The 18,130-nt window shown below is 44.1% G+C and overlaps 1 protein-coding gene across 2 annotated transcripts in view; it reads left to right on the forward strand.

The window, feature by feature from the left end:
* The window catches only part of DAPK1 (death associated protein kinase 1), a 212,017-nt gene that overhangs the window by 116,271 nt on the left and 77,616 nt on the right, over nucleotides 1–18,130 (forward strand). For both annotated transcript variants that reach the window (XM_069761981.1, XM_069761987.1), the window contains exon 3: nucleotides 15,300–15,521. In XM_069761981.1, coding sequence (XP_069618082.1) covers nucleotides 15,300–15,521 — 222 coding nt within the window. The remainder of the gene's footprint in view (nucleotides 1–15,299; nucleotides 15,522–18,130) is intronic.

Genomic DNA, 18,130 nt, shown 5'->3' on the forward strand with positions numbered 1-18,130 from the left:
GCTCACTGTGCCCCATAGATGTGCCATATACGGTGCTCTGCACCGTTCACTGTGCCCCATAGATGTGCCATATACGGTGCTCTGCACCGTTCACTGTGCCCCATAGATGTGCCATATACGGTGCTCTGCACCGTTCACTGTGCCCCATAGATGTGCCATATACGGTGCTCTGCACCGTTCACTGTGCCCCATAGATGCTCCACATAAATCTCTGCCGCCGCCGCTGCTGCTGCTGCTGCAATAAAAAAAAAAACACATACTCACCTCCCTTGATTGCAGCTCCCAGCATCTCGTTCCGGCGCCTCCATCTTTCCGGCGTCTCTGCTCTGACTGATCAGGCAGAGGGCGCCGCGCACACTGTATGCGTCATCGCGCCCTCTGCCTGAACAGTCAGAGCGCAGACGCCGGGAAGATGGAGGCGCCGGCCGGGAAGATGGAGCGACGCCCGGCGGCTGGAACGAGGACAGGTGAATATGCTATACTTACCTAGTCCTGGCGATCCTCGCGCTGTCCCTCTGCCTGGTCTTCGGTGCCGCAGCTTCTTCCTCTATCAGCGGTCACCGGCACCGCTGATTAGAGGAATGAATAGGCGGCTCCGCCCCTATGGGAGGTGGAGCCGCTTATTCATTTCTGTAATGAGCGGTCCCACGTGACCGCTGAAGAGGGGAAGACACTGCAGCACAGAAGCCCGTGGGACGGCAGGGACAGCGCGAGGATCGCTGGGACTAGGTAAGTATACCTCAGCGCCCTCACCCGCTCAGCCGCCGACCCTGCCACCCACCTTGACTCGAGTATAAGCCGAGAGGGGCACTTTCAGCCCAAAATTTTGGGCTGAAAATCACGGCTTATACTCGAGTATGTACGGTACCCTGCAGAGTTTAGTGTCATCTGCAAATATTGAAATTCTACTCTGAATGCCCCCTACAAGGTCATTAATAAATATGTTAAAAAGAAGAGGGCCCAATACTGACCCCTCCATTAATAACCACCCTTTGTTTCCTATCCCTGAGCCAGCTCTCAACCCACTTACACATATTTTCCCCTATCCCCATTATTCTCATTTTATGTATCAACCTTTTGTGTGGCACCGTATCAAAAGCTTTTGAAAAGTCCATATACACTACATCCACTGGGTTCCCTTGGTCCAATCCGAAACTTACCTCTTCATAGAAACTGATCAAATTAGTCTGACATGAACGGTCCCTAGTAAACCCGTGCTGATACTGGGTCATGAGGTTATTCCTCTTCAGATACTCCAGTATAGCATCCCTTAGAATGCCCTCCAGGATTTTACCCACAGTAGAGGTTAAGCTTACTGGCCGATAATTTCCGAGTTCAGTTTTTGTCCCCTTTTTGAATATTGGCACCACATTTGCTATACGCCAGTCCTGTGGTACAGACCCTGTTATTATGGAGTCTCTAAAGATTAAAAATAATGGTCTATCAATAACTGTACTTAATTCCTGCAGTACTCGAGGGTGTATCCCATCCGGTCACTGGTGTCTTCTGATGGTACTACTGTTCCCATAAGCCGATGCCTGCTGCCACTAATAACAGTGAAAGCAGGAGCGGCTGATGGGAGTATTCATCAGCTGACTCCTGCGCTGTAAATAAATAAATTAAAAAAAAACCTGCATGAGTTCCCTCGTATTTTTGTTAACCAGCCATGCAAAACTCGCAGCTGGAGGCTGCAACCCTCAGCAGTCAGCTTCAGCAAGACTGGTTATCAAGAATAGAGGGGTATCCATGCCTTATTTTTTAATTGTTTAAATAAATAAGTTAAAAAATGGCTTAGGGTCCCCGCCATTTTTGACAACCAGCCTTGCTAAGCAGACAGCTGGGGTCTGGTATTCTCAGGCTGGTAAGGAGCCATTGATATTGGTCCCTCCAGCCTAAAAATAGCAGCCCGCAGTCGCGAGAAAAGAGTAGATGCATCAATTCTGGCTCTTTGCCCAGCTCTTCTCACTTGCCCTGTAGCTATGGTAAGTGGGGTTTATATTTGTGGGGTTGATGTTACCTTTGTATTGTCAGGTGACATCAAGTCCACAGATTACGAATGGAGAGGCGTCTATAATCCTATAGTTGTATGGTACAAAAAGACACAGCCAGAATAAAGTCTTTTATTTGAAATAAAACAAAACGCACTTTTACTTTTACAGTTAGGGCCAGAAATATTTGGGCAGTGACACAATTTTCGCGAGTTGGGCTCTGCATGCCACCACATTGGATTTGAAATGAAACCTCTACAACAGAATTCAAGTGCAGATTGTAACGTTTAATTTGAAGGGTTGAACAAAAATATCTGATAGAAAATGTAGGAATTGTACACATTTCTTTACAAACACTCCACATTTTAGGAGGTCAAAAGTAATTGGACAAATAAACATAACCCAAGCAAAATATTTTTATTTTCAATATTTTGTTGCAAATCCTTTGGAGGCAATCACTGCCTTAAGTCTGGAACCCATGGACATCACCAAACGCTGGGTTTCCTCCTTCTTAATGCTTTGCCAGGCCTTTACAGCCGCAGCCTTCAGGTCTTGCTTGTTTGTGGGTCTTTCCGTCTTAAGTCTGGATTTCAACAAGTGAAATGCATGCTCAATTGGGTTTAGATCTGGAGATTGACTTGGCCATTGCAGAATGTTCCACTTTTTGGCACTCATGAACCCCTGGGTAGCTTTGGATGTATGCTTGGGGTCATTGTCCATCTGTACTATGAAGCGCCGTCCAATCAACTTTGCAGCATTTGGCTGAATCTGGGCTGAAAGTATATCCCGGTACACTTCAGAATTCATCCGGCTACTCTTGTCTGCTCTTATGTAATCAATAAACACAAGTGACCCAGTGCCATTGAAAGCCATGCATGCCCATGCCATCACGTTGCCTCCACCATGTTTTACAGAGGATGTGGTGTGCCTTGGATCATGTGCCGTTCCCTTTCTTCTCCAAACTTTTTTCTTCCCATCATTCTGGTACAGGTTGATCTTTGTCTCATCTGTCCATAGAATACTTTTCCAGAACTGAGCTGGCTTCTTGAGGTGTTTTTCTGCAAATTTAACTCTGGCCTGTCTATTTTTGGTATTGATGAATGGTTTGCATCTAGATGTGAACCCTTTGTATTTACTGTCATGGAGTCTTCTCTTTACTGTTGACTTAGAGACAGATACACCTACTTCACTGAGAGTGTTCTGGACTTCAGTTGATGTTGTGAACGGGTTCTTCTTCACCAAATTAAGTATGCGGCGATCATCCACCACTGTTGTCATCCGTGGACGCCCAGGCCTTTTTGAGTTCCCAAGCTCACCAGTCAATTCCTTTTTTCTCAGAATGTACCCAACTGTTGATTTTGCTACTCCAAGCATGTCTGCTATCTCTCTGATGAATTTTTTCTTTTTTTTCAGCCTCAGGATGTTCTGCTTCACCTCAATTGAGAGTTCCTTTGACCGCATGTTGTCTGCTCACAGCAACAGCTTCCAAATGCAAAACCACACACCTGGAATCCACCCCTAACCTGTAATCAATGAAGTAGTTAAAAGGTCAACGAGGGAGACGCCTTCAGAGTTAATTGCAGCCCTTAGAGTCCATTGTCCAATTACTTTTGGTCCCTTGAAAAAGAGGACGTTATGCATTACAGAGCTATGATTCCTAAACCCTTTCTCCGATTTGGATGTGGAAACTATCATATTGCAGCTGGGAGTGTGCACTTTCAGCCCATATTATATATATATAATTGTATTTCTGAACATGTTTTTGTAAACAGCTAAAATAACAAAACTTGTGTCACTGTCCAAATATTTCTGGCCCTAACTGTATATTTAAAAATAACAAAGACCGTTATACTCATCTACCGCTCGGTCCATTAAAATCCTCATCTCCTGTAATAAAACAAAAATAAAAAACAACAATATCCCTCACCCGTCCGTCGTTCTGTCTCACATCGTAATCTATGCCTGGGGGATAAATAGCTTTCAACCTGGATGGTACCAGGATGCGACTGTCCAGGCTGAGAACGACTGGGGAATGAGCTGCTGCGAGTGCATCATTTGTGACAAATGATGACATCATCGAGGTTACTGGTGGTCACTGAGGCTGCATTCGTAGCCGGGTGGAGCTTCACTGACCTTGGTGAGATCACAGCTAGCACGGTGCAGAGGCGAGTTCTCCGCAGTTTAAATTCACCGCAGTGAAATTCTCCTGGTGAACTCCCCTCTACACCGTGCGACTTTCTCACGGTGCTAGAGGGTATTTCACCGAGGTCACAGCAGTTCAGCCCCGCTGGGAACGCAGCTTCAGTGGCCTGCGGTAACCTCGATGACGTCACTGATGCTCGCAGCAGCTCATTCCCCAGTGTTTCTTAACCTGGACAGTCACATCTTGGCACAGTCCAGGTTGAAAACTGTTTATCACCCAGACATGGATTACGGAGTGGGATAGAACAACGGACAGGTGAGGGATATTGTTGTTTTTTATTTTAATTCTCTTGCAGGGGACAATGGCATCACTGGAATGGGCGATGCTATAAATTTAGTATAATTAAGATTTATTAAAAAAGTCTGTGTCATTCTTTCTATTAACCCCTTCCCGACCCATGACGCCACGTAGGCGTCATGAAAGTCGGTGCCAATCCGACCCATGACGCCTATGTGGCGTCATGGAAAGATCGCCTCCCTGCAGATCGGGTGAAAGGGTTAACTCCCATTTCACCCGATCTGCAGGGACAGGGGGAGTGGTAGTTTAGCCCAGAGGGGGTGGCTTCACCCCCTCGTGGCTACGATCGCTCTGATTGGCTGTTGAAAGTGAAACTGCCAATCAGAGCGATTTGTAATATTTCACCTATTATAACGGGTGAAATATTACAATCCAGCCATGGCCGATGCTGAAATATCATCGGCCATGGCTGGAAATACTAATGTGCCCCCACCCCACCCCACCGATCGCCCCCCCACCCTCCGATCTGGCCAGTACACTGCTCCGGCTCCCCTCCATCCAGTGCTCCGCTCCCCCCCGTGCTCTTGTCCGCTCCCCCCATGCTCCAATCACCCCCCCGTGCTCCAATCACCCCCCCTGCACTCCGATCCACCCCCCCCGGTGCTCCGTTCCACCCCCCGTGCTCCATTCCAGCCCCCCCCCGTGCTCTGTTCCACGCCCCCCGTGCTCCGTTCCACCCCTCCCGCGCTCCGATTCCCCCCCCCGTGCTCCGACCCCCCCCCCCCCCCCGTGGTCCCCCCCCCACCCCACCATACTTACCGATCCAGCCGGGGTCCCGTCCGTCTTTTCCCTGGTCGCCGCCATCTTCCAAAATGGCGGGCGCATGCGCAGTGCGCCCGCCGAATCTGCCGGGCGGCAGATTCGTTCCAAAGTGCATTTTGATTACTGAGATAGATTATATCTCAGTGATCAAAATAAAAAAAATAATAAATGACCCCCCCCCTTTGTCACCCCCATAGGTAGGGACAATAAAAAAATAAAGAAATTTTTTTTTTCCACTAATGTTAGAATAGGGTTAGGGTTAGGGTTAGGGGTAGGGGTAGGGCTAGGGGTAGGGTTAGGGTTAGGGCTAGGGGTAGGGTTTCGGTATGTGCACACGTATTCTGGTCCTCTGCGGATTTTTCCGCTGCGGATTTGATAAATCCGCAGTGCTAAACCGCTGCGGATTTATGGCGGATTTACCGCGTTTTTTTCTGCGCATTTCACTGTGGTTTTACAATTGCGATTTTCTATTGGAGCAGTTGTAAAACCGCTGCGGAATCCGCACAAAGAAGTGACATGCTGCAGAATGTAAACCTCTGCGTTTCCGTGCAGTTTTTCCGCAGCATGTGTACAGCGATTTTTGTTTCCCGTAGGTTTACATTGAACTGTAAACTCATGGGAAACTGCTGCGGATCCGCAGCGTTTTCCGCAGCGTGTGCACATACCTTTAGAATTAGGCTATGTGCACACTGTGCGGATTTGGCTGCGGATTGGCCGCTGCGGATTCGCAGCAGTGTTCCATCAGGTTTACAGTACCATGTAAACATATGAAAAACCAAATCCGCTGTGCCCATGGTGCGGAAAATACCGCGCGGAAACGCTGCGTTGTATTTTCCGCAGCATGTCAATTCTTTGTGCGGATTCCGCAGCGTTTTACACCTGTTCCTCAATAGGAATCCGCAGGTGAAATCCGCACAAAAAACACTGGAAATCCGCGGAAAATCCGCAGGTAAAACGCAGTGCCTTTTACCCGCGGATTTTTCAAAAATGGTGCGGAAATATCTCACACGAATCCGCAACGTGGGCACATAGCCTTAGGGTTAGGGTTTGAATTAGGGTTGTGGTTAGGGGTGTGTTGCGGTTAGGGTTGTGATTAGGGTTATGGCTACAGTTGGGATTAGGGTTACGGGTGTGTGGGGTTAGTGTTGGAGGTAGAATTGAGGGGTTTCCACTGTTTAGGCACATCAGGGGTCTCCAAACGCAACATGGCGCCACCATTGATTCCAGCCAATCTCGTATTCAAAAAGTCAAATGGTGCTCCCTCACTTCCGAGCCCTGACGTGTGCCCAAACAGTGGTTTACCCCCACATATGGGGTATCAGTGTACTCAGGATAAACTGCACAACAATTACTGGGGTCCAATTTCTCCTGTTACCCTTGTGAATCTAAAAAAATGCTTGCTAAAACATCATTTTTGAGGAAAGAAAAATGATTTTTTATTTTCACGGCTCTGCGTTGTAAACGTCTGTGAAGCACTTGGGGGTTCAAAGTGCTCACCACATATCTAGATAAGTTCCTTGGGGGGTCTAGTTTCTAAAATGGGGTCACTTGTGGGGGTTTCTACTGTTTAGGCACACCAGGGGCTCTGCAAACGCAACGTGACACCCGCAGACCATTCCATCAAAGTCTGCATTTCAAAAGTCACTACTTCCCTTCTGAGCCCCGACGTGTGCCCAAACAGTGGTTTACCCCCACTCATGGGGTATCAGCGTACTCAGGAGAAACTGGACAACAACTTTTGGGGTCCAATTTCTCCTGTAACCCTTGGGAAAATAAAAAATTCTGGGCTAAATAATTATTTTTGAGGAAAGAAAACGTATTTATTATTTTCACGGCTCTGCATTATAAACTTCTATGAAGCACTTGGGGGTTCAAAGTGCTCACCACACATCTAGATAAGTTCCTTTGGGGGTCTAGTTTCCAAAATGGGGTCACTTGTGGGGGGTTTCTACTGTTAAGCCACATCAGGGGCTCTGCAAACGCAACGTGACGCCCACAGAGCATTCCATCAAAGTCTGCATTTCAAAACGTCACTACTTCACTTCCGAGCCCCGGCATGTGCCCAAACAGTGATTTACCCCCACATATGGGGTATCAGCGTACTCAGGAGAAAGTGGACAACAAATTTTGGCGTCAAATTTCTCCTGTTACCCTTGGGAAAATAAAAAATTGCAGGCTAAAAGATCATTTTTGAGAAAATAATTTTTATTTTTTATTTTCATGGCTCTGCGTTATAAACTTCTGTGAAGCATTTGGGGGTTCAAAGTCCTCACCACACATCTAGATTAGTTCCTTTGGGGGTCTAGTTTCCAAAATGGTGTCATTTCTGGGGGATCTCCAATGTTTAGGCACACAGGGGCTCTCCAAACGTGACATGGTGTCCGCTAATGATTGGAGCTAATTTTCCATTTAAAAAGCCAAATGGCGTGCCATCCCTTCCGAGCCCTGCCGTGCGCCCAAACAGTGGTTTACCCCCACATATGGGGTATCAGCGTACTCAGGACAAACTGGACAACAATATTTGGGGTCCAATTTCTCCTATTATCCTTGGCAAAATAGGAAATTCCAGGCTAAAAAATCATTTTTGAGGAAAGAAAAATTATTTTTTATTTTCATGGCTCTGCGTTATAAACTTCTGTGAAGCACCTGGGGGTTTAAAGTGCTCAATATGCATCTAGATAAGTTCCTTGGGGGGTCTAGTTTCCAAAATGGGGTCACTTGTGGGGGAGCTCCAATGTTTAGGCACACAGGGGCTCTCCAAACGCGACATGGTGTCCGCTAACAATTGGAGCTAATTTTCCATTCAAAAAGTCAAATGGCGCGCCTTTCCTTCCGAGCCCTGCCAAATGCCCAAACAGTGGTTTACCCCCACATATGAGGTATCGACGTACTCGGGAGAAATTGCCCAACAAATTTTATGATCCATTTTATCCTACTGCCCATGTGAAAATGAAAAAATTGAGGCGAAAAGAATTTTTTTGTGAAAAAAAAAAGTACTTTTTCATTTTTACAGATCAATTTGTGAAGCACCTGAGGGTTTAAAGTGCTCACTAGGCATCTAAATAAGTTCCTTGGGGGGTCTAGTTTCCAAAATGGGGTCACTTGTGGGGGAGCGCCAATGTTTAGGCACACAGGAGCTATCCAAACGCGACATGGTGTCCGCTAACGATGGAAATAATTTTTCATTCAAAAAGTCAAATGGCGCTCCTTCCCTTTCCGAGCCTTACCATGTGCCCTAACAGTGGTTTACCCCCACATGTGAGGTATTGGTGTACTCAGGAGAAATTGCCCAACACATTTTAGGATCCATTTTATCCTGTTGCCCATGTGAAAATGAAAAAATTGAGGCTAAAAGAATTTTTTTGTGAAAAAAAAGTACTTTTTCATTTTTACGGATCAATTTGTGAAGCACCTGGGGGTTCAAAGTGCTCACTATGCATCTAGATAAGTTCCTTGGGGCGTCTAGTTTCCAAAATAAGGTCACTTGTGGGGGAGCTCCAATTTTTAGGCACACGGGGGCTCTCCAAACGTGACATGGTGTCCGCTAAAGAGTGGAGCCAATTTTTGATTCAAAAAGTCAAATGGCGCTCCTTCCTTTCCAAGCCCTGCCGTGCGCCCAAACAGTGGTTTACCCCCACATATGAGGTATCAGCGTACTCAGGACAAATTGGACAACAACGTTCGTGGTTCAGTTTCTCCTTTTACCATTGGGAAAATAAAAAAATTGTTGCTAAAAGATAATTTTTGTGACTAAAAAGTTAAATGTTCATTTTTTCCTTCCATGTTGCTTCTGCTGCTGTGAAGCACCTGAAGGGTTAATAAACTTCTTGAATGTGGTTTTGAGTACCTTGAGGGGTGCAGTTTTTAGAATGGTGTCACTTTTGGGTATTTTCAGCCATATAGACCCCTCAAACTGACTTCAAATGTGAGGTGGTCCCTAAAAAAAATGGTTTTGTAAATTTCGTTGTAAAAATGACAAATCGCTGGTCAAATTTTAACCCTTATAACTTCCTAACAAAAAAAAAATTTGTTTCCAAAATTGTGCTGATGTAAAGTAAACATGTGGGAAATGTTATTTATTAACTATTTTGTGTCACATATCTCTCTGGTTTAACAGAATAAAAATTCAAAATGTGAAAATTGCGAAATTTTCAAAATTTTCGCCAAATTTCCGTTTTTATCACAAATAAACGCAGAATTTATTGACCTAAATTTACCACTAACATGAAGCCCAATATGTCACGAAAAAACAATCTCAGAACCGCTAGGATCCGTTGAAGCGTTCCTGAGTTATTACCTCATAAAGGGACAGTGGTCAGAATTGCAAAAAACGGCAAGGTCTTTAAGGTCAAAATAGGCTGGGTCATGAAGGGGTTAAAGGACTTTATTCTGCGTATGTGTGTTTTTATACAATATGACTATGGGGTTAGTAATGGAGGTGTCTTATAGACGCCTCTCCATTACTAATCTCTGGGCTTGATGTCACTGGACAGTACAAAGGTGATATCAACCCCCCATCTATTACTACAGGGTAAGGGGGAATACCCTGGCTAAGTGACAGAATTGACACATTATAGATGCACCTTTTCAGCTGAGAACTGATGTTTTTAGCCGTTGGACCAATATCCGTGGCCCCTTCATAGGCTATTAATATCAGCTCACAGCTGTCTGCATAGCCTTTGCTGGTTATTAATTATAGGAGAACCCTACGTCATTTTTGTTTTTGCGGGGTTCCCCATTTTAATAGCCAGTAAAGTCCAAGTATACAGCTGTGAGCTGATATTAAAAACCTAGAAAGCTCCATGGTTATTACCCCCTTGCCAGACTATAAACATCTACCCCCAGCTGTCGGCTTTCCATCTGCTGGTTAAGAAAATTACGCGGGAGCCCAAGCCATTTTTTTTTCAGCAAAATAATCTTTTAATAATTAAATAAATCTACAGTAAGCTGAACCCACACTGTACTAATTGTATATGTCACTGACATCTATATATATTCTATGTGTATATACTGTATGCAGTCTATCTATTCTAACGTGTCGGGTCCTGCTGTGAGTTTACTGTACGCGGCTGTTGAATTGCCGACTTTTCAAAGTATCTAGAGGTATGGTTCTACAGGAAGTATTTTTTTTTTCCCCTGGGGGCACTCATCTTATTTTGACCCCCTGAGGATGCCGATGTGAAACGCGTGTTGGGGCAGTGGGTGTGGCTCCGTGGATGTGAATATGGGTAAGAGCCAGAGAATTGTGGGACTTGTGACCCCATCCTCGTTGTTACTACTTGAGAGACTAGTTGTTCTGATCATATATATCCTGACTTGACGGTAATTGATGTTGTGTTATGGGTCTGCTACAACACCTTTTGTTGAACTATGAGTACGGTCACTTAGCATAAAAACTTGTCTCAATATTACGCTCTCCCTGATTACAATATATCCGTGGTGCTACACCACATTTCTTCTTGTGCATCTGATATCTAAGTAGCTCTGTCATTGATATGGTCTTTTACTTTTTTATTGCCTTGTATGTAATTAATTATTCATTACTTTTTTTTTTTTTTACTCTTCTTTGGATTATATGCTCCACTTTTTTCTGTTTACATTTCTACTAAGAACTTCCATGGCTATTGCCTGCAATAGTCCTGATAAATAGGCAATGGACTGTTTTTGATATTAGGGTTTCTGTTTTTGAGATCCTGTATTATACAAGGAGACACAAGTTAGCCCCCAAAACACCTGGAAAAAAATGCACCAAAAACGCATCAAAACATTTTTTCCGCAGCTTTTCTTCCAAGAAAACCATTTTTTGCTGCAGGAAAAAAAACGCAGCAAGAATGTCCAGTGTGAAATTACCCTTAAGCTTTCATTCAGTGAAACTACAGGGCCTATGCCAAAGCTTGCAAAACACTATCTAACATTATCCATCTTCCACCAAACTTTACAGCTGGAACAATGCAGTCAGACAGGTTAACGTTCTTTTGTCGTTCACCATGCCCAGACTTGTCCAGCATGATCTGTCACCCCACAGAACACAGATCCACTGCTACAGAACTTTGAGATGTTGTGCTTGGTGATTCAAGACTTGCATGCTGTGACTTGGCCATGGAACCCATGTCATGATACTCCTGGTGCGCAGTTTTGTGCTGATGTTAATGCCAGAGGAGATTTGGATCTCTGTAGTAATTGAGTCCTCAGAGTGATGGCAACTTTTATGTACTTTGCATCTCTGCACTCGGTGGGCCCTCTTTTTAACTTTTCATGGTCTCTCACTTAGTTGCAGTAGGTTTATGAGCTGTTTAGAAGGGACCATTCCTGTGTGCCCTAGTAAGTTTTGTCCATTTAGTGCATTTATATATGTATGTGTAGTGATTAATAAAAAAATCACCTGTTATTGATAACGGGGGCATTGGAGCAAACAATATACCGTATATACTCGAGTATAAGCCGACCCGAGTATAAGCCGACCCCCTAATTTTGCCACAAAAAGCTGGGAAAACTTATTGACTCGAGTATAAGCCTAGGGTTGAAATGCAGCATTTACCGGTGAATTTAAAAAAATAAAAATAGATTATTCTTGCCCCATAGCTGTGCCATATAGTGCTCTGCAAGTTCATTATTGCCCCATAGCTGTGCCCCATATAGTGCTCTGCACCATTCATGATTGTCCCTATAGCTGTGCCCCATACAGTGCTCTGCACCGTTCATGATTGTCCCATAGCTGTGCCCCATACAGTGCTCTGCACCGTTCATAGTTCCCTATAGCTGTGCCCCATATAGTGCTCTGCACCGTTCATAGTTCCCTATAGCTGTGCCCCATATAGTGCTCTGCACCATTCATTGTTCCCTATAGCTGTGCCCCATATAGTGCTCTGCACCGTTCATAGTTCCCTATAGCTCTGCCCCATATAGTGCTCTGCACCGTTCATTGTTCCCTATAGCTGTGCCCCATATAGTGCTCTGCACCGTTCATTGTTCCCTATAGCTCTGCCCCATATAGTGCTCTGCACCGTTCATTGTTCCCTATAGCTGTGCCCCATATAGTGCTCTGCACCGTTCATAGTTCCCTATAGCTCTGCCCCATATAGTGCTCTGCACCGTTCATTGTTCCCTATAGCTGTGCCCCATATAGTGCTCTGCACCGTTCATAGTTCCCTATAGCTGTGCCCCATATAGTGCTCTGCACCGTTCATTATTTCCCTATAGCTGTGCCATATAGTGCTCTGCACCGTTCATAGTTCCCTATATAAAGCTGTGCCATTGCCGCTGCTGCTGCAGTAAAAAAAAAAAAAACGCCATACTCACCTCTCTTGCTTGCAGCTCCCAGCGTCCGGTCCCGGCGTCTCTCTGCTCTGACTGATCAGGCAGAGGGCGCCGCGCACACTATATGCGTCATCGCGCCCTCTGACCTGAACAGTCAGAGCGCAGACGCCAGGAAGATGGAGGCGCCGGGAAGATGGAGCGGCACCCGGCGGCTGGAACGCGGACAGGTGACTATTACATACTTACCTGGTCCCGACGTCCGGCTCCCCCTGCCTGTCACAGCTGGTCTTCGGTGCCGCAGCTTCTTTCTCTAATCAGCGGTCACCGGCAGCGCTGATTAGAGAAATGAATAGGCGGCTCCACCCCTATGGGAGGTGGAGCCGCCTATTCATTTCTGTAATGAGCGGTCCCACGTGACCGCTGAAGAGGGGAAGAAGCTGCAGCACAGAAGACCGTGGGACGGCAGGGACAGCGCCAGGATCGCTGGGACTAGGTAAGTATGCCTCAGCGCCCTCACCCCCTCACCCGCCGACCCTGCCACCCACCTTGACTCGAGTATAAGCCGAGAGGGGCACTTTCAGCCCAAAAATTTGGGCTGAAAATCTCGGCTTATACTCGAGTATATACGGTAGAAATTTAAATGCAAGACACTATGTGGAAACTGACACATATGAACATCAGGGCTGATAAATATATACAGGTGCTTCTCACAAAATTAGAATATTAAGTTAATTTATTTCAGTTCTTCAATACAAAAAGTGAAACTCGTATATAGAGTCGTTACAAACAGAGTGATCTATTTCAAGTATTTATTTCTGTTAATGCTGATGATTATGGCTCACAGCCAATGAAAACCCAAAAGTTATTATCTCAGTAAATTACAATGATTAACAAAAGCACCTGGGTCATTCCACGGTAGCTTACGTTACAACACAATATAGTAACTTAAGTTACAATAAGTTTAATCCAATGGATGGTAACATAATGTAATTAAGTTGCCATCAGCTTAGTAACGAAAGTTACTATACTGTGCGGCAACGTAAATTATCTATATTTCTTGTAATAAAAACTGTTGCTTTTAACTTGAGAGGTTAAAATACATTTTTTAAAGTTGCTGGGACTATGGTGTTTTAATACAATAAAAATAGTGCTATTCCCGTTTACCAGAACCGAAAATTTGGCAGACTCATGGAGGACAATTGCCTTTCCTTTTTTTTGTAACGTAAGTTACTAAGTAATAACACTGTATTTTGTATTTAATTTAATTGTTGAAAAATCAAACTGTGTTGAAATCTATTGAGAATAGTTTAATGTACAATATACATTCACTCCTTTTTGTGCCTGCCTTCAAAGAACAGTCTGTAGCCAGTTTTTGGCTTGTGAATGTAACGTAAGTTACCATGGAATGACCCACCTGCAAATGCTTCCTAAGCATTTAAAAAGGTCCCTTAGTCTGTTTCAGTAGGCTCCACAATCATGGGGAAGACTGCTGACTTGACAGATGACCAGAAGGCAGTCATTGACACACTCCACAAGGAGGGTAAGCCACAAAAGGTCACTGCTAAAGAAGCTGGTTGTTCAGAGTGCTGTATCCAAGCATATTAATGGAAGGTTGAGTGGAAAGAAAAAGTGAGGTAGAAAAAGATGCACAAGCAACCTAGATAACTGCAGCCTTGAAAGGATTGCTAAGAAAAGGCCATTAAAAAATTTGGACGAGATTCACAAGGAGTTGACTGCTGTTGGAGTCATTGCTTCAAGAGCCACCACATACAGACGTATCCAGAACATGGGCTACAAGTGTCGCATTATTTGTGTCAAGCCACTCATAACCAATAAACAATGCCAGAAGCGTCTTACCTGGGCCAAGGAGAAAAAGAACTGGACTGTTGCTCAGTGGTCCAAGTTGTTGCTTTCAGATGAAAGCAAATTTTACATTTCATTTGGAAATCAGAGTCTGGAGGAAGAGTGGAGAGGCACCTAATCCAAGTTGCTTGAGGTCTAGTGTGAAGTTTCCACAATCAGTGATGGTTTGGGGAGCCATGTCATTTGCTGGTATAAGTCCACTGTGTTTTATCATTACCAAAGTCAGTGCAGCCGTCTACCAGGAAATTTTAGAGCACTTCATGCTTCCCTCTGCTGACAAGCTTTTTGGAGATGGAAATTTCAATCTCCAGTAGGACTTGGCACTTGTCCACACTGCCAAAAGTACCAATACCTGGTTTAAAAACAACAGTATCACTGTGCTTGATTGGCCAGCAAACTTGGCTGACCTTAAACTATGGGATATTGTCAAGGGAAAGATGAGAGAGACCAGACCCAAAAACGCAGACGAGCTGAAGGCTGCTATCAAAGCAACCTGGGCTTCCATAACACCTCAGCAGTGCCACAAGTTGATCGCCGCCATGCCGCATAATAGTAATTGATGCAAAAAGAGCCCCGTCCAGTTATTGAGTGCATTTACTGAACATACATTTCAGCAGGTCAACATTTTGGATTTTAAAATAATTTTTCAAGCTGGTGTTATAAAGTATTCTAATTTACTGAGTTAATGACTTTTGGGATTTCATTAGCTGTAAGCCATAATCAACATTAACAGAAATAAACACTTGAAATAGATCACTCTGTTTGTAATGAATCTATACGATATATGAATTTCACTTTTTGTATTGAAGAACTGGAATAAATTAACTTCTTGATATTATAATTTTGTGAGAAGCACTTGTACATGTTCTTGTATGTATACACCCTACCTGCCCCAAGTTTTAACCTTTCTTTTTGTGTTCTTCTTTCAGTGGACAATTTGCAGTAGTGAAGAAATGCCAGGAGAAAAGCTCAGGTGTGCACTATGCTGCAAAATTTATCAAGAAGAGGAGGACCAAATCGAGCCGTCGTGGGGTGACCCGGGAGGATATTGAAAGGGAGGTCAGCATACTGAAAGAAATCCAACATCCTAATGTGATCACGCTGCATGAGGTTTATGAGAACAAAACAGATGTCATTCTCATTCTGGAGCTGTAAGTGCCACAAAGCCCCACTCTACCCTTCACATGCTTGTTTGTGTCTCACTCGCGAAATGAATGATGTAATGGGCTTCCTGCGCACCCACAAGAAACACACAACACCAGCTGAAGCCTGTTATTTCAAGGGCTCTTCATTATTTCTGCTTCAGCATTTTGCTTAGGAAAATGAGTTTGTAGCCAGTGTAGCCTGTCTGTGAAGTGCCCAATGAGGAACAGAAAGAGCTGGCAAACAGCCATTCAATAAGACGCTGACACTCTGCGGGGTCTGTTCATGAATTAGATTTAATGCCATCTAATTTGCTTAGGTTCCGCACATTATTGTTCTTATACATAGTAACATAGTAACATAGTTAGTAAGGCCGAAAAAAGACATTTGTCCATCCAGTTCAGCCTATATTCCATCATAATAAATCCCCAGATCTACGTCCTTCTACAGAACCTAATAATTGTATGATACAATATTGTTCTGCTCCAGGAAGACATCCAGGCCTCTCTTGAACCCCTCGACTGAGTTCGCCATCACCACCTCCTCAGGCAAGCAATTCCAGATTCTCACTGCCCTAACAGTAAAGAATCCTCTTCTATGTTGGTGGAAAAACCTTCTCTCCTCCAGACGCAAAGAATGCCCCCTTGTGCCCGTCACCTTCCTTGGTATAAACAGATCCTCAGCGAGATATTTGTATTGTCCCCTTATATACTTATACATGGTTATTAGATCGCCCCTCAGTCGTCTTTTTTCTAGACTAAATAATCCTAATTTCGCTAATCTATCTGGGTATTGTAGTTCTCCCATCCCCTTTATTAATTTTGTTGCCCTCCTTTGTACTCTCTCTAGTTCCATTATATCCTTCCTGAGCACCGGTGCCCAAAACTGGACACAGTACTCCATGTGCGGTCTAACTAGGGATTTGTACAGAGGCAGTATAATGCTCTCATCATGTGTATCCAGACCTCTTTTAATGCACCCCATGATCCTGTTTGCCTTGGCAGCTGCTGCCTGGCACTGGCTGCTCCAGGTAAGTTTATCATTAACTAGGATCCCCAAGTCCTTCTCCCTGTCAGATTTACCAATTTATACATTATCTTCTTTTCTTGTTTTTTTTTTTTTAACTAGGAAAGACCCTAATGAAAGGCCAAAAAAGTAGGAAACACCTTCAATGTAGCTGTTAAATGTGTGGGGGATCCAACTGATGTTTTCAGTTGTAGCAAAGAGAAGTTATCGGTCCAGCCTACACATTGCCACTTCAGTGTCTGAGACTGATGGAAACTGCCAAGTTAAAGAATTATTCTCAAGTTCTTTAATGGGTAAAATTGCAAATTGCTTGTAAAAAAACAAGCAACTTTGTAATTTACATGTTAAATATCCTCTCCATTCTCAAGATCGAATGTATCATTCTATAGTCTACTGTTCGTTTCCTAGTTTAATGGCCTTCACTGCAGTCCATCAGATGTGGCCGTTTTGGTAGACAAGAGGCACATAAGCTTGCAAGCTCTCTTTTTATAGAGCCTTTAAGCTCTGATCTGAATCTTGCCATATTCTTGGATCCAGCCAGCTTTAGTGTAACTGAGCTCCTCCGATGGTGCAGAATCCAAGCTGCCTCTGCTTGCTGCACTGAAGAGTGCATCGGGTCTGACCTGTCAATCATTCAGGAGCTCACTGACCCCCAGCAGGCATTAAGCTACGAGGGAGGGTAGTTATGCGATATCCATTGCCTTCTTCGCGCTAGTTATAGTGTTCCAGAAGCAATTTGTAGACAGACGAACGTCGACTTCTAGACCGAAACGTCTTGTCGTATTGGATTGGATTACTATCACAAATAAAAATGATCCTTTTTGAATCACAAGCGAGTGCCAATTTCTAATTACTGATTGAGATTATAGGATCTTCCTTGCACACCAACCCACCGCAAGTGCCGTGCTGTGTTATTCATCAAAATTGTAATTCTAGGCTTTCTATAACGGTAACAGCAACATTTTCGACAAGCAATTTTTCTGAAATTTGTACTTTCCAGGCTGGGTACAGTACCCCCAGCTGTGCACACCACTGAGTTGTGGGGGTCTCTACCTCCAAAAACGAGAATCAAATGTACTCAATGATATGTTAATTTGCTGTAATGAGACTCATTGATGTATAGTTGAACACTATTTGAGCTCCTTTCCATCCATATTTATTTTTTTGGTTCCGCAAAAGCACAGTTGTAAATGGATACGCCATATTTATGGGAATAGTCCCACCCGGTGGAGTGCCCAGCGTAGAGAACTGTAGAAATGTGTTCCGGTCCATCTCCTCCAATGTAACAGGCTACTGTTGCTATAATGACCTCTTAAGCAGGCTGTGAACAAGCAACGGCTGACAGGTAGGAGCACAAATGTCTGCAGAATTTTGATTGTAGTTTTGGAAGAGAATAGGCTGGAAGGCATTTCAAGACTTGCTTTCAAAATGAATCCAATGCGCGTTCAAAGTTCCACCTCATTTTATATCAATTATGTATGGGAATTATATTTTAAAAATGTTACTGCAATGCCCTCTGACACATTTCTGGGCTTTATGTAGATTATTTTTTTAACAATCTTTATTCATTTAATAAAATACCTAAACCGTT

The sequence above is a fragment of the Ranitomeya imitator genome, chromosome 1, assembly GCF_032444005.1.
Source record: "Ranitomeya imitator isolate aRanImi1 chromosome 1, aRanImi1.pri, whole genome shotgun sequence".
Taxonomy (NCBI): Eukaryota; Metazoa; Chordata; class Amphibia; order Anura; family Dendrobatidae; genus Ranitomeya; species Ranitomeya imitator.